General features: G+C 37.4%; 2 protein-coding genes across 15 annotated transcripts in view; one reads left to right on the top strand and one right to left on the bottom strand.

The window, feature by feature from the left end:
• Positions 1–1,108: 1,108 nt before the first annotated feature.
• On the top strand, positions 1,109–12,608 carry LOC111259089 (uncharacterized). Of its 4 annotated transcripts, none has more exons than XR_002679412.2 (9): positions 1,109–1,117; positions 2,408–2,569; positions 7,146–7,309; positions 7,588–7,626; positions 8,405–8,455; positions 8,818–8,873; positions 9,848–10,038; positions 10,381–10,521; positions 11,801–11,887. XR_002679412.2 is itself a non-coding variant. In XM_086967723.1 (7 exons), exons 1-7 carry the CDS (start codon positions 1,111–1,113, stop codon positions 11,922–11,924), a joined length of 603 nt encoding a protein of 200 aa, XP_086823849.1. In that variant the 5' UTR covers positions 1,109–1,110; the 3' UTR covers positions 11,925–12,608. The 4 variants fall into 4 exon arrangements, 2 of the variants coding, with proteins under 2 accessions (XP_086823849.1, XP_022686532.1); XR_002679411.2 differs by having other exon boundaries at positions 10,378–10,521; XM_086967723.1 differs by lacking the exons at positions 9,848–10,038; positions 10,381–10,521 and having other exon boundaries at positions 11,801–12,608.
• LOC111259087 (uncharacterized) overlaps positions 10,580–20,283 on the bottom strand; it is a 125,742-nt gene continuing 116,038 nt past the window's right edge. For all 11 annotated transcript variants that reach the window (XM_022830788.2, XM_022830790.2, XM_022830791.2 and 8 more), the window contains 2 exons: positions 11,074–11,428; positions 10,580–10,690 (listed from right to left, as the gene is read on the bottom strand). In XM_022830788.2, coding sequence (XP_022686523.1) covers positions 10,602–10,690; positions 11,074–11,428 — 444 coding nt within the window. In that variant the 3' untranslated portion in view covers positions 10,580–10,601. The remainder of the gene's footprint in view (positions 10,691–11,073; positions 11,429–20,283) is intronic.

Here is a 20,283-nt window from a genome sequence, read left to right as displayed (position 1 = left end):
TACGACGTGTTTAAGGGCTAATGCATCGAACTCTAAACAAATTTCTTGTTTACTAGTAAACACGCGAGCTCACTCTATTAGAACAAAAAAAGAACGGCTATATTCAATGCTGTCATTTCTATGTCAGTTTTTTTTAGCAATAAACAAGGATAGCATAGTAATGTCTTTGTTCATTTCGAATTGGGTTCTGCTTATACTAAACTTGACATATTTTTCGCATCGTACTCAGACCGTATTGCTTCAGCAACCTTACTAAGGTCTTTTATATTATCTATAGAGAATATTTCTCATGAATATTAGGCTGTCACGGTGGTTCACTTCTTCTATTCTATTCCCTAAACATAATACGTTCGCAGTTGATACCAACACGCAGAATTTGCGAAAAATTACAAGCAGTTCCCTTTACTTAATATGTGTGTCTATAAAATTTATTATAAATATTATGGGTTTTCGATAGGAGTCTTGATCTGTATCCTCTCGCTCTGTGTAGGTCGATTACTCAGAAGTTGAACAACCGTCATTAGCTGTTATTGCCCGAACCTATTGACGCGTGTTTTTCTAGTCATAATCGGTTCATCACAATGTTGTTACACAATGTGATGGACCGATTATGTAGAACAGATTACCCGCATAACGGAACACGCGTACTGCTTGGTCGATGAATAGAAATATCAATATTGTCTACAACCCGTTTAATAAAATACAATGTTGCTATTGAGAATATTCCGTATCAATCAGAATTGTTCTTAAAAAACTACTTAACGAACTAGACTCATACCCGACGACACCTCTCGCTAGTTTGAGATATAAGCTGTTGGCAAAAATTCAATTGAGCCTTAATATACAACAAAATGTGGGAGAGATCTGATACGTCTTAATGTCATTGATTGATCAGGTGAAGCTTTGGGCAAACCTCAGGTTTCCAAAGGCAATATTTTGTCTCGCATGTCCGATTGATACTGAAAGAGACAGACACTATGGCGCTGTTTATTCCCTTTTCCTAGCCAGTCAACGTTACTGTTTACTTAATAATTAGTGAGTACTGGCCTTGTAGAGCTTGACATCAAGCAGCTACGGAGAAAGAAATAACTTCCAGTCCGCCCTGCCAGCATGAAGAGTAAGTAAACGTCGAATTACTAATATTAAGGTGGCCATGTAGTTCACAATATATTGATACAATTGGATCAGTTGTGCTTAGTACTTGTCGTACCTTCCTTTGAGGATTAAGCTACATCTACTATAGATGATGAAATTTACACTTTAACGGCAAACAATTTAAAAAGATACAGATATGCTATCTTGTGCGATTGGGCTGACTCTCACATAAAACCGGCTTTCCTATATTTGTAACCGTTGTGTATACTCTTACCTTAATATTTAATGATTATACTCAACATCCTAATCGGACCTTGAAAGTAAAAAAAAAAATGCAGAAAAAAAGTTTTACTCTGTATAAGTCGAACGTTACGTACGCTGAACTATGGTGAAATAATGTACTTTGTTACTGCATTACTAATCCTATTACTAAAAACTCAGCGATTTATGGACTATTATGTTAGTTACGCGAACTAAAACTACATAAAACAGTTTGTTTGGTGGATTGCCCTTGAAAACAATAAACGATTGGCCTTTTTTTATCTTGGCGTGCTGTCAAAACGACGTAGATAAATATGGCAATAAGAAGGAAATTGACTCGACCGATAATGAAGATGAGTGTGTGTATGACCGCAGCAAAAGATAATCATTTTCTACCGCTGAAGCAGCTCACTGAAAGCAGAAACGTTTATAAAATAGCTGTCGTTTGGCATTGATATCCAACTAATCTAAAAACTAACCTAGTTACGAGTGAAATTTAACGAAAGGATACAAACATATTGTTGCATTATTATAAATAAGTATTGTTGTTATTCTGTTCAGAAGTATTGACTTAGATTCCAGTTTTTTTTTCCTAATTTTATATACTATAGATTAACCTAACCAAGCTCGTGGTGCAAATAGCATTATAAAGGCTTTCGTGTAACATCTTTCTGCTATTATATGTTGAGCTTAGGCATACGTTAATAAAACAGCTAAAGCTCTTTCTAATAAGTATACAAAAACAAAATAAGATTATTACCCGTGACTGTTATATAGTGAGAGTTTTCAATTTGAAATTAAGCTTTACACGACAATTGTACGAAGTGCACATGTTAATTCGTGATTTCGTTACTTTTAAAAACTATATAAACAGCAAATTATCGACATCATTATATACATTTATATTTGACGCGTGACGTAGATAATAGGTTACTAGCTCTATTTCAGTACGTATGACACCAGTCTTAGCTTTATCTATTCCGCACCCTTTCTTGATACCGGTTTTCTAGCTAAACGTTTCAAGCATTTTATCTTAATGAGAAAATTTCAGGCGGCGCGTTTTTGATTATTGTATTTGGGGGTTTATCGTGTTTCGAACGCTTCACCGTCGGCCAGCGAAAGACAATACAGGAGTCTTTAATGGAACGCGTTTCCGACTCCGCCGCAAAGTTTGAAGGCGCTAATATTGACTGTCCCGCTATTCCGATCCCTGGTAAGCTCATTTTCGAACTTAATGTATATTGTATGACGGTTTCCTTAGCTTTCTACCTGTTTCTAACTCCTATTCACAAAAGCAAAGATTTAAAATATGAAGTCAGCTCCTATCGAGCCATAGTCATCATGTTGCTTGTTGGAATATTTGAACGATACTCAGCTTTCTCCTATCTCCTTGTTAGTTTGGCTTATGGACATGCTCCACTACCAGCGGCCGAACACATTCTGCTCAATAGTATCCAAACATCTCCAAGTCGTAGCTGAGTATGTAGTGATTGGCGTGCTGCTTGACCAGCGAAGGCATCCGACTGTCTTGGTCATCCTGTTTTTATTCAGTTGTTGCTCCATACTAAAATCGCTGACAATCGCCAATTTATGGACCGCTTGACCGCCACATCGGTCCATATCATCATTCCGGGCGTCCCGTCTGCCTTTTATTTCTTTTTCTATTTGAGTTCTTTCATATTAAACGCTGAATCTATCAAAGTTTTCGCTAACGACATCACAATACTAATTGATAGTAGAAAACACTTTATCACCCATGGCCAACTGTCATCTCTTCATTGTTCTCACTTTCTAACGTTATCTTGAACTTTGACTCTTAAAATTTAATTGAGCGAAGTAATAAGTTAATAAGAGCGAAGTATAACAAATGTCAAATGAAGTAGTTACAAGCACGAAACAGTGTCTTACGTCTTATCTCTAAAATTGTTCATAAATTGCGTGCCTCTCGCTATAACTCATTCCATTTTTCTTCTGGATTTTTCGCAATTCCGTAAAGTCCGTTTCTCTCTCTCGTAGGTAACCGATCAGTCGATCAGAGCTCTTTCGTTTGTACCAACTTATTGCTGCTGTTTACGCAGCCTGTTTGTCTAACCTTTGCCTTCTTCGACAGCACCGCCTCTCCTCCCGTCCTGCCTCAGTTACCAGTTGCTAGAATAACGGGCCAAGATTGCTAATGCTCCATAACCTTAAATTTGCTTCTCACTGTTTTTCTAAAAAAATCACTACTTTGGATAAATAAACTACCGGATAAAATCTCAGTTATTACTGTGTTCTTCATGCATTTCATTCATGCATCATACTTAAAGCATAACTTTCCTTTCCGTGCATCGCAAATGTGATATACGATTTTTGTGAACACAAATCAACCCTAACTCTAGGCTAACACAGATGCCACAGTGTAATATCCATGTAGCAAAAGGTTAGCAAAGCCAGACTTTCGAAATTGATTTTATACACATATATAAACTCTGTTTAATGAACCAGAGAGTACACGTGAGGAAAGTATGTATAGTGAATGATTGCGTACAGGCAATGTACGACGGTATACGAACCGGTAAATAATCGAGGTGTAGTAAACAAACAAACAGGCCTATGGTTGAAAAAACCATGGGTCGCAGTCTGGCGAAAGACCCACATATACTGTTAAAGAGTGTTATGATGGTTATTACTATAAGCAATCTTTGTATGAATCATTTGTATATAAATAATTGTTATCCCCTCCAGCGTGCACCCGACCGTTAGCCCACTTGTTATATCTGTAAAGCTACCTTTGATTCATTTTCCATGTACGAAAGATTTCTAAACATCCAATGCATCTCCAATGAAATGAAATATTATAGATTAGAATTCAGAAAGCGCTCCATCTGCAGGTGAACGCATTTGGTTGGAAGAAACCTGTTTTTCTCACTTTTACTCACCTGCTTCTTGCGCTTGATATTCCGCTCGAAAGCGCTTTCCTATTCTATCGGCATACTGTAACCGTATAGCACTATTAGTGCAACTTCAATTGATAAGAAACACCTCAGAGGTGGGGGTTCTAAGGGAAGTAGTGAATCATTGAGTCCTGTACTATGCATTTTGTCGAGGACAAACCGCTATCGAAGCAACAAGGACAGTAGTCTCGTATACGATTGCGACGCGTCGTTAGATAGACCGCTTAGGAGTGGTTTGCCATGTTTGAAAACAGCGGCCTGCCGTAGCCGATAGTCCGAATTTGATGACAACCATATGAAGGCACTTTCTAAAAAAGGACGGCCGACAAACAGCTCAGGAATTGGTCGAACAGATCAGCCGACAATTTAAGAGTTCTTGAAACTTAAGTACCCCATCAAGTAAAAAGATTACAGCTCAACGATGCACCTTAACACCTTGCCCAGTGTAAAGCGTCACGCGGCCGCAATCGCCGATTTTTGCTGCTCGGAATTGTTACCGGCGATAAGAAATGGCGTCTATACGTGATGAACCAGAGATCGGAATGGGTGACTCCAAAAAGAGAAGCCAAGGCCCAGGTGAAACCATATCTTCATTCAGTGTAGTGCGTTTCCTGAGACTGCGAAGGCCTGATTTACTAGGCATTGCTTCTTGCAGGCCAGACAAATCGATCGGCTCGTTTATTTGGTCAGTTGCATTGAGTAAACCAGGCTATTCAAAGTAAAAGACCCGACAAAGCAGGTCAGATAATTCTGCTTTATCATAACGCCAGGTCATATGCAGTAAACAACAACTAAGCTGCCCTCTTAGACTTCGAGTAGGGGCTTCCATTCCATACTTCGAATATCGTGCCAACGAATTTTCACCTGTGACGTTTGTTTGGCTATGTAGCTCTCTGTAGCCGTACCTTCGACTTGGTCAAGAACTCAAAACTTAATCAGAAAATGCTTTCCAGTTGAAGTACGTTATGACGAGACGGTGTATATTATCTGGTGTGAAGATAAGAAAACGTCACTAGTAATGGCGGAGGATATATAACTTAATAGCCTATTTGCACAGGAATTTAAAATGTAATATTTTCTATTTCAGACTCTTTTTGAACTGGTGTTTGTCTTAGTAAACACTCAAATTGTATAATTCTATATCATTGAGGTTGTTTTAATGAGATTGTCTAGTAAACAATATTAATTAGTTTTAAGCCAAAACTGAAAAAAATTTTTTGAATATTTTGAAGTGAAGTGATTTGATATTTGAAGTGATTTAAATATTTCGATTGATGAACTTTTATTATTTTCATGTTAATACCATAATCACATCTCTGCAGAATTTCTGTGGTTTCTGATCGAAAAATCGACAAGTGATCTTTACATTCCTCGATTTAAACTGAATTAACATAAAAAAAAAGCTTGGGAGATACCGAAACAGGTAATAAATCTATAATAAAAGGCTAGGGCTACGCGGTGGATGTGCCAAACTTTCCTATACAAGTTCTCTCAATTTTATTTAATTGCAGGGTAGCTAAGGACATATGCGGCCTAGTGTTGTCACGATGCAAGTTGACGCCTTTTCTGTTTGCTAGTTCTAAACGATTTTTTTTAATGGGTTGTTGTAATCTTGCTAGTTGATAGTAGGATTCCTAATCAATCGTTTCGCTTGGCGGCAACAAATTGTACTGCACGATTCCCTTCTGCTCCCACCAAACATATAGTATTACTCTCTTTGTTCCAGCTCGGGTTTTACCAATGATTATAGAGTTTTTCTCACCGGGAATACGACATTTTTTCATATATTATTGTCGTATATGATCTACTGTCTTTTACTCGTGATCAGCCACTTCAGAATCTGCTAGAATTCGTTGCATTTCCACAGAGTTTCATGGATAAAGATACGATCAAGTTATTTTGCGTCAATTTCGTGTCGCACCCAAACTCCGAGCTTCTATTCCTCACAAGCTTCCTTCAAATGGTTTAAAGTTGATTGATCGTGGATGTTTAGTTCCTTGGCAATATCATGAATATCTACATGTCGGTGTTATCCTACCTTCGCAATAATGTTATTAACCTTTTTTTAATTGATCGATCACTACGAGGAGGGTCTTTCACAATGAAATTTCCAGAATTGCCTTCTGGAAAGAACCGCGAAAGAAACATGTTCGGGCTACTTCATCTAATACCGCATCCGGATTATGAACAGTGTACAATTTTAATTGGCCTGGACAGCATTATATTGTTACCGCAAAATACTTGTAAAAGGGAGCGAATTTTCATTTTCAAGGCGCCCAATCTTAGGTCTGAATAAAGGCATCTTAACAACACTAGCACATTTACTACTGCTAAATATTAACTTCTAAATGACACTAACTGACGCGACTCACAGCACTTCAGGTGTATGATTTTAAAGCTATTTAGCTAGAAAAACAGTGAATTCATTCTCGACAACCCAATAGCTAACTCTCTGATCGCCCTCGTGGTACGCCTCAATTATTAATTATTTGCTACACACCATGAAGACTGATTGAAAATCAGCACCTTTAACGTGAAATCTGCGGCACGAAATATAGAGTCGAAATAATTTATCACAAAAAAAGTATATTACATGGACATAATATATGGCTTAAACTTGTATCAATACGCCCCCTTAATATTAGCTAATATAATATAATACGAATCAAGTGACATTACTGCGTAATCTCTCCTTTTGAGTGAAATTTGAATAGCGTGTTTGTAATGCAAAGACTGTGCTCTGTCGGATTACGATTTAGATAGATCATAGGCTATTCTGCAGCCTATGAGAATGTTTAATGGCTTAAACTGTGACAAAAACTAACTTATGCCAAATATTCGCTGGTATCGAATCAGTTTCCGACGTGATCATTCAGGTAGACAAGTGTCTACAACCACTCGGCCGTAACCTACGAGATCGAGCAGTGAAAGCTATGGCCGGTGAACTGGAAGATTGTGCCCAAGCGTCACTCTTAATGTTTATGATGAACGCCTGTCAAGACGCTGATTACCTTGACAAAGTGAGTGAAAAATTTCTAGGACCGTTTATGAGAAAAATCGAGCTGCTAGACCGCGCTACTCGAGTACTCCCACAGAGCTGGAGTTGCACGAAATGTCTGTTCGAATACTTTATTGTAAATATTTTACTTTTCATTGAGTTTATTAAAACGCTAACGCTTTGTATATATCGCATGGAATACATTTAAAACAGATGAAAATCCTAGAAACTGTATTTTCATCGACCCAACCTACTGTATCGGCGTAAGGGTTTATAAATATTTAAAATTTCTAATTTCAGACCGTCGATTGTGTATTGGCAAGGCAAGATGCCATCATAGTAAGTATATTCGCTTGTATCACTCCTGTAATAATACTAAAAACCGCTAAAATAAAAGCACTGTCACAATAGTAGGGTCTCGGTTGTCAAATATACAAATACAGATAATGAATTTGTTTGATTCTCGTTCGTCATTTATAGCTACGCAAAGATTCTTGGAAATAATATATAGCTTAGTGGCTATATATTATTTCCAAAATAGCAAAAATTACCTAAACATAACGATTTACCGTCATCTTGTAGAATCTGAGTCAGAGTGTGAATACTGTATTTCCGCAAACACAACTATTTTATTTTATTCTTGTAATAATAGTAATATGTATCTAAAGTAAACTTGACCTATCTTTATTTTAATACCGTATGATAAAAACCCGACACATAAATTAAAAAAAAAACGCGGTAAGTAAATATGATACTTTAGACGCGTAGAAATCCATAGGCTGTTTAAGAAGTTCAGAAAAACTTAAAGTTTGGGTAGCTTCCCGAATCTTCTATGTATATACACACGGCTTACCTGCAATGCATTCAAATCGTTATAAATTTTCAACAAGGTATTCTTTAGAAAATCACTTCAATTTTAGCGAGTTACTGCAGCAAAGAAAAATAAGCTACCAGTTAAATGACTTAAATAGAACAAGCTAACAAAACTTAATCTCAATTTACCGCTGATCCACTCATTTATCTATAATACACATACGCCATTATCGCTGTAAATGTTTTTATAAAAATCATGTGTTATCGAGCTAAATCAAAATTGATAAATTGTAATATTTTGCAGACGAACTTGAAGCTATCGGAGCTTGAAACGGAGCACACGAAGAAACTCTTTGTAAGTTGGACAGCCTTTTTATCCTATCTAGTGAAAATGTATGTTATAAATTATTAACGCAATTTGTATTGTCCGTGTCAATTTTGTGTTATGATGTTAAACCTGAAATGCACATCCGTACGCTTCATGCAGTACAATAGGCTGTGTGAAATGCTTTTGTTTTCACTGTAAATATAATGAATAAATACAACATCAACGTAAGAGTGGAATTATTTGTCCCATTGTTTCGATATTAAATAAACATCTACAATGAACCTTTTCGGTAGCCCGAACCACCTTTTGTTCCTATATTTCCTATTATGTTGTTACTTCGTTCTTATAGAGAACTCTAAAATGTAGTAGGAATTCAATTCTGCTTTCAGGTTTGCGCCCGTAACATCCATAACGAAGTCAAGAATAAACGCAGAATCCAGTCCAGGTAACAGACTTGCCATTGCAGGTTCTTTAATAGTTTCACCTAAATGAGCTGTATTACAAAATCTGATTTGATTGCCTTTTGCTTATTTTAAGCATGGCTAAACCTTATTATTATTAGTATTAATATTTACGTCAAATAGGAAGCTGATACAAATGGAGAGACGGTACCGCCAAGTTTTATAAAGAATGAAGCAATACTTAATTTAGTTGCAAAAAGCAATTAAATATATAAATGTAACAAAAGAGAAGCCTTTACAGAATCTTCAAATTTAATTAAAAAAGTGGTACTTCCGAATGATGGCCTAATCTACTCAGGACGCGCAACTCATGAAAATTGACAGTCATTATCGAGAGATATATTGTATGATTTCCTTCTAACTATAAAAGAACCTTGAAACGCTCAAACATTTTGACAAGAACTGAACAATATTTGTCTTGGTCAGTTCGTTCCTGAAATTCTACAAATTTATTCCAATCTAACAATTGGGGAAGTATAACAGTCACTCCAGCTTGGAGTAAGCGAAACAGTTCAGTAAGTCATCGATAGAGGCCTTTCCGTTAGGGAAACAGCTCATGATTTTGAAGCTGTAGAATAAGCTGCATCCAAACAAGCTTGCTTCAACACAATCTGTGCGCGTCGTGTGCTTGACGCATCTCAAGAAGCTACGCTAACAGCACACCCAATGTGCAAGAATCATGCAAAGCTGTACCATGCCCAAATTGAACTTCTATGCGCTAAACTATTGGAACCTTAACCAGAGTACAGGAACGATTTGGATGACGGTGTTTTTCTTCGTGCAACACGACCAATTTTTTGGCGATGACCCAAAATTGCGTGTATAATAACCTTTTATAAGAATACGGTCACACCTGTTTTCAAGAATTTCAACGTCGTCGTAGAGTCATACAATTCTGCTGCTTCAAATATTTAATATATAATTTAATATAATAATAACACGACTTCTTATATTACAGTCATGAGACTTCCAAGAGTATTTGCGCCGGTACCTGTAAGATCTAGGACGCAAAAACTTTTGTACTTCTTAGGACGCATTTCGTAAAACATATGCTAACAGGTGTACCCGTCTGAAGCCAATATTTCACAAATCTGCCTGGTAGCGACCATCCCTATTGAATGAAATAAAATTTAGAACACAGGTAAATAGGTGAGTGTCTTAAAGGCAACCTGTTTATCAACTATTTTGCGAGCACAATACTAAAACTTGAAACGGCCCGTCAATGATAAATTTCGCAAACATCAATACATAAGAAGGCCCTTATGCAATATAGATAAGTACACGAAATACAAAAATCTCCTCCACTAAACACGCAGAAATAAAGCAAGGATAGTTCTTTACTTCATCAGATCTTACTCAGCTATACTTTTTTACTCAATGTTAAAAATGTTAATATATATTTGAGTAGATTCTATACTAGATAATTAGGTCTGAACAAAAAACAGATATGTTCACTCTTATTTGACTACCGTTTCTGTGTTTTTCCAGTAGCCTGCATTCCAGAACATTCACGGCAAATGATCTCGAAATTCAAATCCACCTTTTATCCTATATTTGACGATTTAGAAGTAAGCTTTGGTGCGATCAAGGCGTAAATGCGCCAAAAACTATGATGGCTTTGAGACCGTTAAGGTACTATTAAAAATTTTGCAATATTCTTATAAATTAGATACAAAAAAAACGAACCACCTTTTAATAACCTGTATTTATTTTTAAATATATTTTTTAGTATTATACAGCCGTAGGAAAATACACATTAATAGGTTTACAACAAGCAGCAATGAGCTTTGCCCGTTTAATCCTGGAAAACAAAACCGTGCATACAAAAAAGAGATTAGATAAGAGTACTTGCAATTATTACGGTAACTATTGTACTTTAGAATAAAAACATTTTACGAGATATAGATTATTCTCGATGTAGAATATGTATTTCGTAAATATTCTAGTCAGATGTATATGTTCATCTATCAATGTCGACCGATCTAGCGGTCTCTATCAGAACCTTCTTAGTCCTGTTTACTACTCCTTATAGGTTAACAGGAGTTGATCTGTGTAGAATTCTGTCCACTATACCGTTGCGTTATTATTGCATTAATATAACAGATTCTACTTAGTTGGCTCATAGTGATTCAGAACCAGGTATATATATGGGCATAATATTACTTTCGGCGCCAGGAGTATTACCTGTCGTTGAAGATGCTGCTGCTTTTCCGGCAAGGATGACACTTTTTTTATTGTCATTCAACTGGTCCCCGCCTCGTTCCCTACCGGCAGAATCTGAAGGATTTGGATGCGTATGGAGGACCTCTTGAGCCTCGATATCGTTAGGATCTGGACCCCGCTGATGAAACACCCGATCGTCGAAAAGTTCGAAGCCGTCCCGTAAAGTGGCAACGCAGCGTACCCGTATACGATGGCCCTTTCCACGCCGAAAGTGTTTGCGCGCGTCGAGGAGTATACGCAGCTGGAGTCTAGATTGCTGTAAACCCTCGCGGTCGACATCCACCGGGTACCGCATTACGTCCAATTGAGGATTAACCTACAATTCAAGAACAAATGAAGGACCCAAATCCATAAATAACGTACGAAACGGCGATAGACAGTAACCGGACAGATAAACTGAAGCAGCCTCAAACACAAACAACTTATTTAACATATATATATTATTAAATTGGTTATTATTAAGGATTAGCTAGCACAAAGTTTGTTTGTACTCCAGCCGGTCATGTGACAGCGCTGACCCACTTAGCCATGATTTCTCCAGGAAAACACGTCGAAAAAGAGCAGCACTCCAATAATTAAATCGGTTTTGGAATAACAAACAGTGTCCAGGCAATTTTAGACTTAGTAGGTTGTAGGGATTTGTGTTCCTGATGGCTAAGTAGGTAACATATTTGTGTGTTTATCTTAGGAACACATTACGGTCCAGGTTCGAACCCGGGCATAGACAGACTTCGTTTCATGCTGAGGGCCAGCCGTCTGATGGAATGCTTAACGGCGATACCGGACGTAAAGACTCGAAACAGAGGTTGTAGAAATTTGATTCTGCCTCTAATCTTTACAACGTGTGTCTTGTTCATTCCATAAATAAAAGGTTTATTAAGATGACAAAATATAAATAAAAACCACCTATAGTATTTGCTAAGTCTGGCTGCAAGTCAAAAATAGGCACCATAATAAAGTGTATTCAAATCGTTTTTCTAAACAAATCTGGTTATTTGTAGCAATGACTTCCTTATGCTCTCCTAAAACCAGAATAAAATCGGACAGATTGTGCGGCATTCATCTACATAAACATTATTTAGCTAAATTTGAGGGACACATGATAGTCTGTATTGAAATTTGGGTGAGACACACGGTTAGTTTGTGCTGGAACGAGCCAGCCATCTAATGAAATGTCCAACGGCGGGGTCAAGCGGTAAACTCGAAATATAAAAATAAACGCAATTCGATACAATATGTTAGCTAGGTTTTTTTTACAATGAATAATCCATTTCGAGGATACACACTGCAGTAACATTCATGAATGTAAGTACGGTTTTTGCTGAAGCTGAACTATCACAATTTGGCTAGCTTTAGAGAAACATCGTCCGGTAGAATTCAGTTGCTTAAATCATTTTTACATGTGAAAAATCATATGCAAAAATCCGCTTGCTACATGGTTACACGTCTTGCCCAAAGGTAATATTTAAGGTTGTATATATATATACATATATACGAATTTGTGTGTATGCACTCCACAGATGGAAAGGGCAAAAGGACAAACATATGCCGCTGAGGCAGTAGAGCACGATATAGTGACCGGTACGTGCCCGTCGACGAACACTTGCGATGTCATTATAGCCGTGATTGCCACTGCCCCCGACGGAGTTAAAATACACTGTATTTATTCTAAAAGCTACATTTCCGATGACCGCGTTGCAAGGCTTGATCAGAATTTATATGCCCACTAGAGGCGGAAATTGCAATACGAAAATTTCCTCGAAAGCAAAGTGCTGAATGGGTTCTGTATGGTTTTGCATGTTTTCCTGTCAACAGCTAACTTTTTGAAAGCATCTGTGCTAAGCAGGTAGAGATTAATTTAAACTTACTATTAGCAACAGCGGAGCTGCGGCCAGGGTCATACAAAGGACAAACCATAACAGCGAGATAAAGGTTCATAGTCATTTCACTTTGTCGTAGAAACTGCTGATGGTCACATTTACCCGTTAAAAACTGTCCTCTGAATGTTTTCATTAAATACTCTTCCTTTTTGTAAATCGTTTACTCCTACCCTAAACGCTGCATTTTAAGTGACTGATAGCAGTAGTAAAAACTTCTAAGCTCGTATGCTTGAAAACATTCGTTTTTTCAAAATAACAACTGCGTTTCTGCATCGAAACAAACTCCTAGACAAAGTAATGCGTCCTCCAGAATGCGTTGTAATAAACTCATCATATTAACGAGACAAATATTATATTTTACAAGTACTAAAGAAATTAGCTTTACTTAGTTTCATGGCCACGCTGAGGCAATCAACATGGATTCGGTGGTGCGTATGAGTCACGTCCGCTATTACCTATAGTTTTTCTCTCTATAATTTTAATCGAGGACTCTAACAGTACGACAGTACGATCGCACCCAATAGCACACACATTACGGTCAACAAGGAGTAAAAAAAATGCAGCCAAATCTGATTTTTACGCGGACGATCGCATGTAATGAGGGCTGTCGAAACTTCACGTGCTTCTGACTAATACTACTTTATCTTTCATTATTTGCCACACGTTAGCCCGTCCCATAATACGACCGCGGCCTTGCTTTCATTCAAGCACACATATCACATATAGTAGCTCTATGGATAGTTCCGAATAGATATTTTTGTGTAATCACATAAAGCGCTAAAAGTAGTGCAATCGAGTAAATCGCAACGAAAATTCCCAGAATGAGATCGGCAATTAAAATGTTATTGACAAGATGCATAGTCCTTTTTTGTAGCCTAGTGAGAATAACTGACGGCAACTGGAAGACCCTTTTAACCTAACGAAAGCTTTTAATTTTATGTACTCCATGGTATCAATTTTTTTTGACGTTCTCCGCGATTATGTTGTAGATAATTTCAGTCATAATAAGAATTACCAAGAATTAACAGATCATAAATAGTTAGTAAAAACAATCTGCGTATTACCCATATTTCGCATCTACCAAAAAATCCATGATTATGATAAATACCAAGTACGCTCATGCTTAATCGCCTACCGGTTCTGTGGCTCGCCCATACATTGGAGTACATATGTTAGAGCATAAGGAACGGCAATACATCTACATAAAATGGCTCATTATGTAGATAATTAATATGTTAAACGTAGTGTGGAATTAAGGTAAGCTTTAAATACCTACTGTGTAATAATGTCTTCAGCTTCAATAAAGATTTTATTTGAGCTAAAAACTTACAGTCTTACAAACGCAAACATACATTCCAATAAAAATAAATTGTTTTTAACCATGTAATAGTAAAACAAATCATCTAAAAAAACATCTTTCTTGGAAAACAATGTACATGACAAATTTTCGATGAACGCGACCATGCGCCATATTTTAGTTGTTTAGGCAACTATACAACACAAATCACTCCATTTTTCAGTCGCGAGGAACTCTCCCTTCACTTACTCTAAGCAAACTAAATATTTGATAACACCATCGGGTTTTGGTGTTACAGATCGTTCCCATTATAGAAAATATTTCTGCCCATTTTATGCTACGCGTGTCTGTGTCTGTTCTTAATGAAACGAATACAAGTTTAGTACATGAAGTCAAATAGTTTTATAGAGCGGAAATATCACAGATACACATGACTATTGACTAACAAAGCTCAGCCCTTAGGGTCCTTGATAGAGAAAGCCACAAGAAAAGAGATGGTTTGTCGAGTCAAACAATGTGCCTTTTCACCCTTAAGCTGCTTTCTGCATTCTGTGGAAGTAGTAATGCTAATGTTTACTGTGGTTATCGCAAGTATCTAAAAACTTACTCTCTGTTTAACAACGGTGTCCCATATAAGAACAAACTATCTGCGGCAGCTTGTCTTGGTGCGAGACTTGACAAAAATAACTGCCGAGTTTCACAGGAGTATGAAATCACTTTTACGGGGCAAGTCATCTTTAGCATTCGAGGGAGAATTTAAGGCTTATTTACAATAGGAAGTTCTAACATCAGCGCAGGTTTCCCAGACCTCAGTTACCTGTAGAAGAACCTGGTACGTAGCAATTAGTTCTACAAACTCCATAGGGATAGCACAGTCGTCTAAGCTTCAGCTGATTCGGTTGAAGCAGATATGTTCGCTTATTTCAAGAGAGGGAACCACGAGCATTGGCAGAAACTATATTGGCGCTAATCCGCTAAATTAGTCAACTTACCCCTGGTTGAATCTGTAAAGTCGATGGAGTGCTAGATTTGGCTACCAATAATGGAAAGATGTGGAACTGACCTTAAAATAAACATTTTCTACGGTAAATACACCATATGATTTAGCCTTAACAATTTAACAATATCTCCTTTAAAAAAGCAGATATCAGATTTGTAAAAAAAAAAGTAGCTATCTCGATCCATATGAAGGGATCAATTTCGTCTCATGAGACCAAAATACAACTATGCAAGTTCTTAGTTAGACTTTCTTTCAAAGTACTCATCCTGTCGAATATTAGAACGTTGTCAACGGAAGTTCACACTCACAGACTTTGTGATACGGTTTTGCCCGAAGCATCGATTAAAAGTAAATTTACATTGAAGTCACTTGGATTATCGGAGTTTTGCGCAACGAAGTAATGTTTGGAGTTGTTATTTAAGATGATCGTTTCTAGGTTTGAGACAGTATTTGAATAGTGCAATGATACCATGAAGTGTCACGCGTTTCTGCTGAGACGAAGAGCAATCAAAATAGAAAAAAGTGCTTCTTCGCATACTTGCAACTAAAAACTCAAAAATTGATACAATTTGTCCACTGTAAATCGATAAAAAGGGGTTATAGTATGATAGCTGTGTGGCAAAATTAAAAGCGTATTTTGACACATACGACAGATTAACAAAAACTAGAAATAGCTTAAAAATACCAGCCTTTGGGTTATCAATTTTGCGGTTCGAAAATTACTAGTAATGAATAAAATCGATTACAGAGCTACTGCTGTAAAAACTACTGTATTTAAATGTTGGAAAAATATCTCGAAGTCTATGCAGGTATCTCCATTTATCTCTTTCCGCATTACCGGGCTTTGTGACTATCGACGACTCTTTTACAGTTCTCCTTCGCTATTTTATGGTCTTGCGGAGACCGATATCGAAAAAACTAAAGCTTTAGGCACCATAGGTTTAACCCACTGGCGTAACCATGAATTGGACACGGCTTTCCTTACAGACCCCTCCTCTCCCCCTCACTCCTCGACTACTTGGCTCATTATCGTAGCCGACAGGTCGCTTTCTTGTATTCATAGGTAGGTACAACAAGGGGTAAACGGCACCTATCATTATTGAACTTCTATGGGTTCCAGATCGGTCGATGCACAATGTTTAGACCGCATGATGTTCTGTCGCGTTGTTCCTGCGTTTTTCGTAGGACATTGGGAGTATCAATAGCATTAGTACGTATTACTCCCAAGGAGCTATAAAACTGCAGCACAAGGGTCACCATAGTACATTATGGTTAGAAGCAGTGAAAACGGATGGTGCAGGGCATTCAGGTGGTCTTAATAAATCGCACAAGATCAGTTCTCCCCTATTTAACAAAGCGGACAAAGCAATTTCTGCCCTTCATTATGTGTTTCAATGAATTGACGTATGAAAAAAATGGCGAGGCGCTAAATTCATATAGGTAGAACCGTGCTCAGTTGTTCATCTTCATTTGGCCATGTTACAACACAGAGGTAAAGGACCTTGCAATCGTCACTCAGTAACATAGGTAGCTGAATACACAGAAGTACGCACTTTGTAAACTAGATTTTTTCAAGGAATTTCAATATCTGTCCTAAACCCCAAATATTACGTTTTTCTAGATATTTGTACGAACCTTTTTCATAAAAAAAGAAGAACGATATTGCAGTAGGCTACATTTACCTTTCATAGACCTATCTTGCAATTACTATGAGTCTTGCCTACAATCCATTAGGATTACGTATAGCATGATAAATCTTATGTATTTATCTCTTCAACTCACTAGGGTACAGTCGTCATCCATTCTTAGTCCGCACTGTCTCGATCAGGTCCATTAAATTCTCGATTTTTAAGAAGGAATTATGTTGAAATAGAATATGGAACACAGAATATGGAGACCTTTATAAACCAGTACAATTTAAAAAAAACATAACCGCTATAAAAAAAGATATCAAGTTTAGCACTGTTATGCGATTCTCACATAAACGTGGACACGTTCTTTAGAGAAAAATGTGTAGGAAAGTTATTGGCTATTTCATGGCACTTGTCGTCTTGAACGCTTAACTAAAGAACGAAAATTCGTCAACAAAAGTTAAGTTGGCTTTTTATTTGTATCCAACTCTTTATTTATATTTTTCATATAAAACGTACACGCGGATACCGACTATATGTAGTGACATGCAGCACAGCATAATCCAAACAGTGCTCGTAGACCTACGGATGCTACAGATTCAAGCGGACGTCTGTGGAGCAGATCTCTGTAGCACTAAATCAATAACTATTCGAATTTATGCCTCTATTTCAACAGTCATCGCAAAAGTGCGGAAGTGTGCCTAACAGTAGGCAAGATAAGACACATAACTGAATTAGCCATTATGGGGCGTACGAGAAGGGTAAAATGATGAAACGTATTTGACAGATGAATACTGTCCCAGTTATATTAATTGGGATGATGAGTCGCATAGGCTTTCTTACAGAAACAAGTGAAATTCGACTTAAACGAATGTAAAAGTTGTTTTATTTTATATCCTACGAATGTTGTGCGTTCTTTCATCACAAATTATATGCGAATAAACTTCAGCTATAAATTTTCAAGCAGTGTCACTGATTGCAGTCGTTAGCAGCATGAATGGGTCCTTTCCATATCAAAATGCGTTTACCATTGTTCTCCTAACAAGCCCCGTATATACATACTCAGAGCTAATATTAACTGCCAAAGTGACCAGAGATTCGAATTTTTATTAGAGTATAATCAATTCTGGGAAATATGTGATCGTACGTGCTGACACGATACTCAGGGCTCAGAAGTCATCATTTCATATTACACCAAGCTTGCACCAAAAAAATTCGTAACATATTTAATAAACATTAAATAACCTAAATGTTCAAAAATGAGTCAATGGTTCGTTTAATAACCGTAGAAGCGGAGTGGCAGTTCGACCTTCTATAATAGCCCGCGTAACCTGTTTTCTTATCGAGGTTATTTGGAAAGTGTGACCACAGCCTGGCCACGCTTAGCATTTCTCTTAACATAGACTCGATCTGGAATAAACGAAGAGAAAATAGTGAACCAGCTTACGCAGTCAGAGGCGAGGCAATATAAATGGTATCACCATACCTTGTTGCTTAGGCACGAAGTTAACTTTCGAACAAAGAAACACTAGAAAAAGCAGGCCTTTTCCAGCAGCAAATAGGGCCACTTACTTCTAGCGCAACTGTACAAAACCTTCCACGGATCCACGCGTGCTGTTGCGCATGGGCATAGAAGCTCTGACAACAACATTGTGCTAACTCACCGCTCAGCGGAGAATGTCAACTGGAAAGGTTTGAGGGACTACATTAATAAAAAACTAACTATCCATAACTCCAGTCTTACAGAAATTGCTCAGCACCCGGGCAAGTGTCTAAACCTATGACAAAATGTAGCCGGCTACCTAGATTTAGTAGTTGTGTGGGTGTGTAACCAGGCGTGGGGGTCGTGTGCAGCATTATCACTACCGTACGGTGGCGCAGCGATTTGCTAATCAAAACACCAGAACTAGGAGTTCTCTCTTCTTTTCTAATGGAGCGGTAATCTGTTTACTAAATTGATGGCGGTTATGAAGAAGTCTCTAATATTAACACGGTCGTTTTGGAAGAGAAGCACCGAAGGTCGTAATGTGGTGATTACAACGAGAAAAGGTTTTACTTGCAGGAATTATCGACCGCCAAAAATTCCGTAAAGGATTCCGTCACAGTGATTGATGATCAAGAGCATCGTGACCATTTTGACGTTCCATAGGATAAATCAGCATATAATTATTGCAATTAACACTAGTTTCTATAAAAGAAAAACATTACGAGCTACTTATATCCTATATGTTAGAAAAGAATGATAGATATTATGGAGCCACCTTTAAATATGCGCACCCACAAATGAATATTTCTGCCTTAAACTTGAGGAGATTAATTCGATACGAATTTATATAACCGGGACTTAAATCCCTGCCGAGTCGCCATAAATAGCCAAACTGCTACTACAAATCTCAACACGAATTGTGTTCCATATTTAATATACGACCTGGCCAGCCACTAATTTCAGAATCCAAACTTACTTCTCCATTGTTGAGAAACGATTGTCTGTGTTCATGCTGCTGCGTATAGCGGAGTCGATGACATCTAAGATGTTACTGACAACCAGGAACTAAGCGACACAAGCTAAAATAGATCTGGTAAATCTCGTCTGTGAAGTTCAAGTTAAAACCAACTGCAACAACTAGAAGAATGATGTTACTGTCAAAGGAATACTAAAATGTGCCTTGGATGTTGTGCTTGTAACCATTACAGGCACAAAGTGGGTTCGTAAATTTCGATGTAGAGTATTAGCGGTAGAAATGAAATAGCGCTTTCTGGAGATGATGCCCGAGGACACAGCATAAGGATAAAGGTTGCAAAAAAACGTTCCGCTATTCGGAATAGGGAATACACGATGGGCATGGCATTAGGTATAACTATTTTTAATAGTCGTTAATTGCAGGGAGTAATAATATCTTATCAGTATACTATTCTGTTATCTATTAAACAGATTGTCCTTGCAATCGGGCCTTATTATACAAAGTGATACGCGAGCAATCTTATTATGTGTGTCTTATTACTTTGTATGTGTCGATTGTTTTATGTTATAACAGGATATACACCTTGAGACGAATATTTTTTTTACTAGCCTACTAGCTCCTTTTATTATCAGAGACAAAAGTTAACACTGAAACTGAATTGTAACTCAGTCGCACTCTCTTTTTCGACATTACACATCTTGATTATCTTTATAATTAATTTAGAAGTCATCATATCAGTCGGTCAAGTTCGTCGTCGGTACATTTACTGCTCTCTCAAATATATAGAATTCTGAAATATCAATAGAGGACGCTCGAATTTTTGGTTATAAAAAATATCAGTCCTTTATTGGCACTATGAGGTCAAAAAAAGCATGTCGTACAGATTTCCAGCTACAGACAG

This window comes from Varroa jacobsoni, unplaced genomic scaffold, assembly GCF_002532875.2.
Source record: "Varroa jacobsoni isolate VJ856 unplaced genomic scaffold, vjacob_1.0 scaffold_291, whole genome shotgun sequence".
In the NCBI taxonomy this organism is placed as follows: domain Eukaryota; kingdom Metazoa; phylum Arthropoda; class Arachnida; order Mesostigmata; family Varroidae; genus Varroa; species Varroa jacobsoni.
The sequence above is the reverse complement of the archived record's forward strand: the minus strand, read 5'-3'. Positions and strand labels throughout refer to the sequence as shown.

Coding starts and splice junctions, on each gene's coding strand:
- LOC111259089 (XM_086967723.1), top strand. Junction 2,570..7,145: donor TCCCGCTATTCCGATCCCTG/GTAAGCTCATTT, acceptor GTATCGAATCAG/TTTCCGACGTGATCATTCAG. Junction 7,627..8,404: donor CAAGGCAAGATGCCATCATA/GTAAGTATATTC, acceptor AATATTTTGCAG/ACGAACTTGAAGCTATCGGA.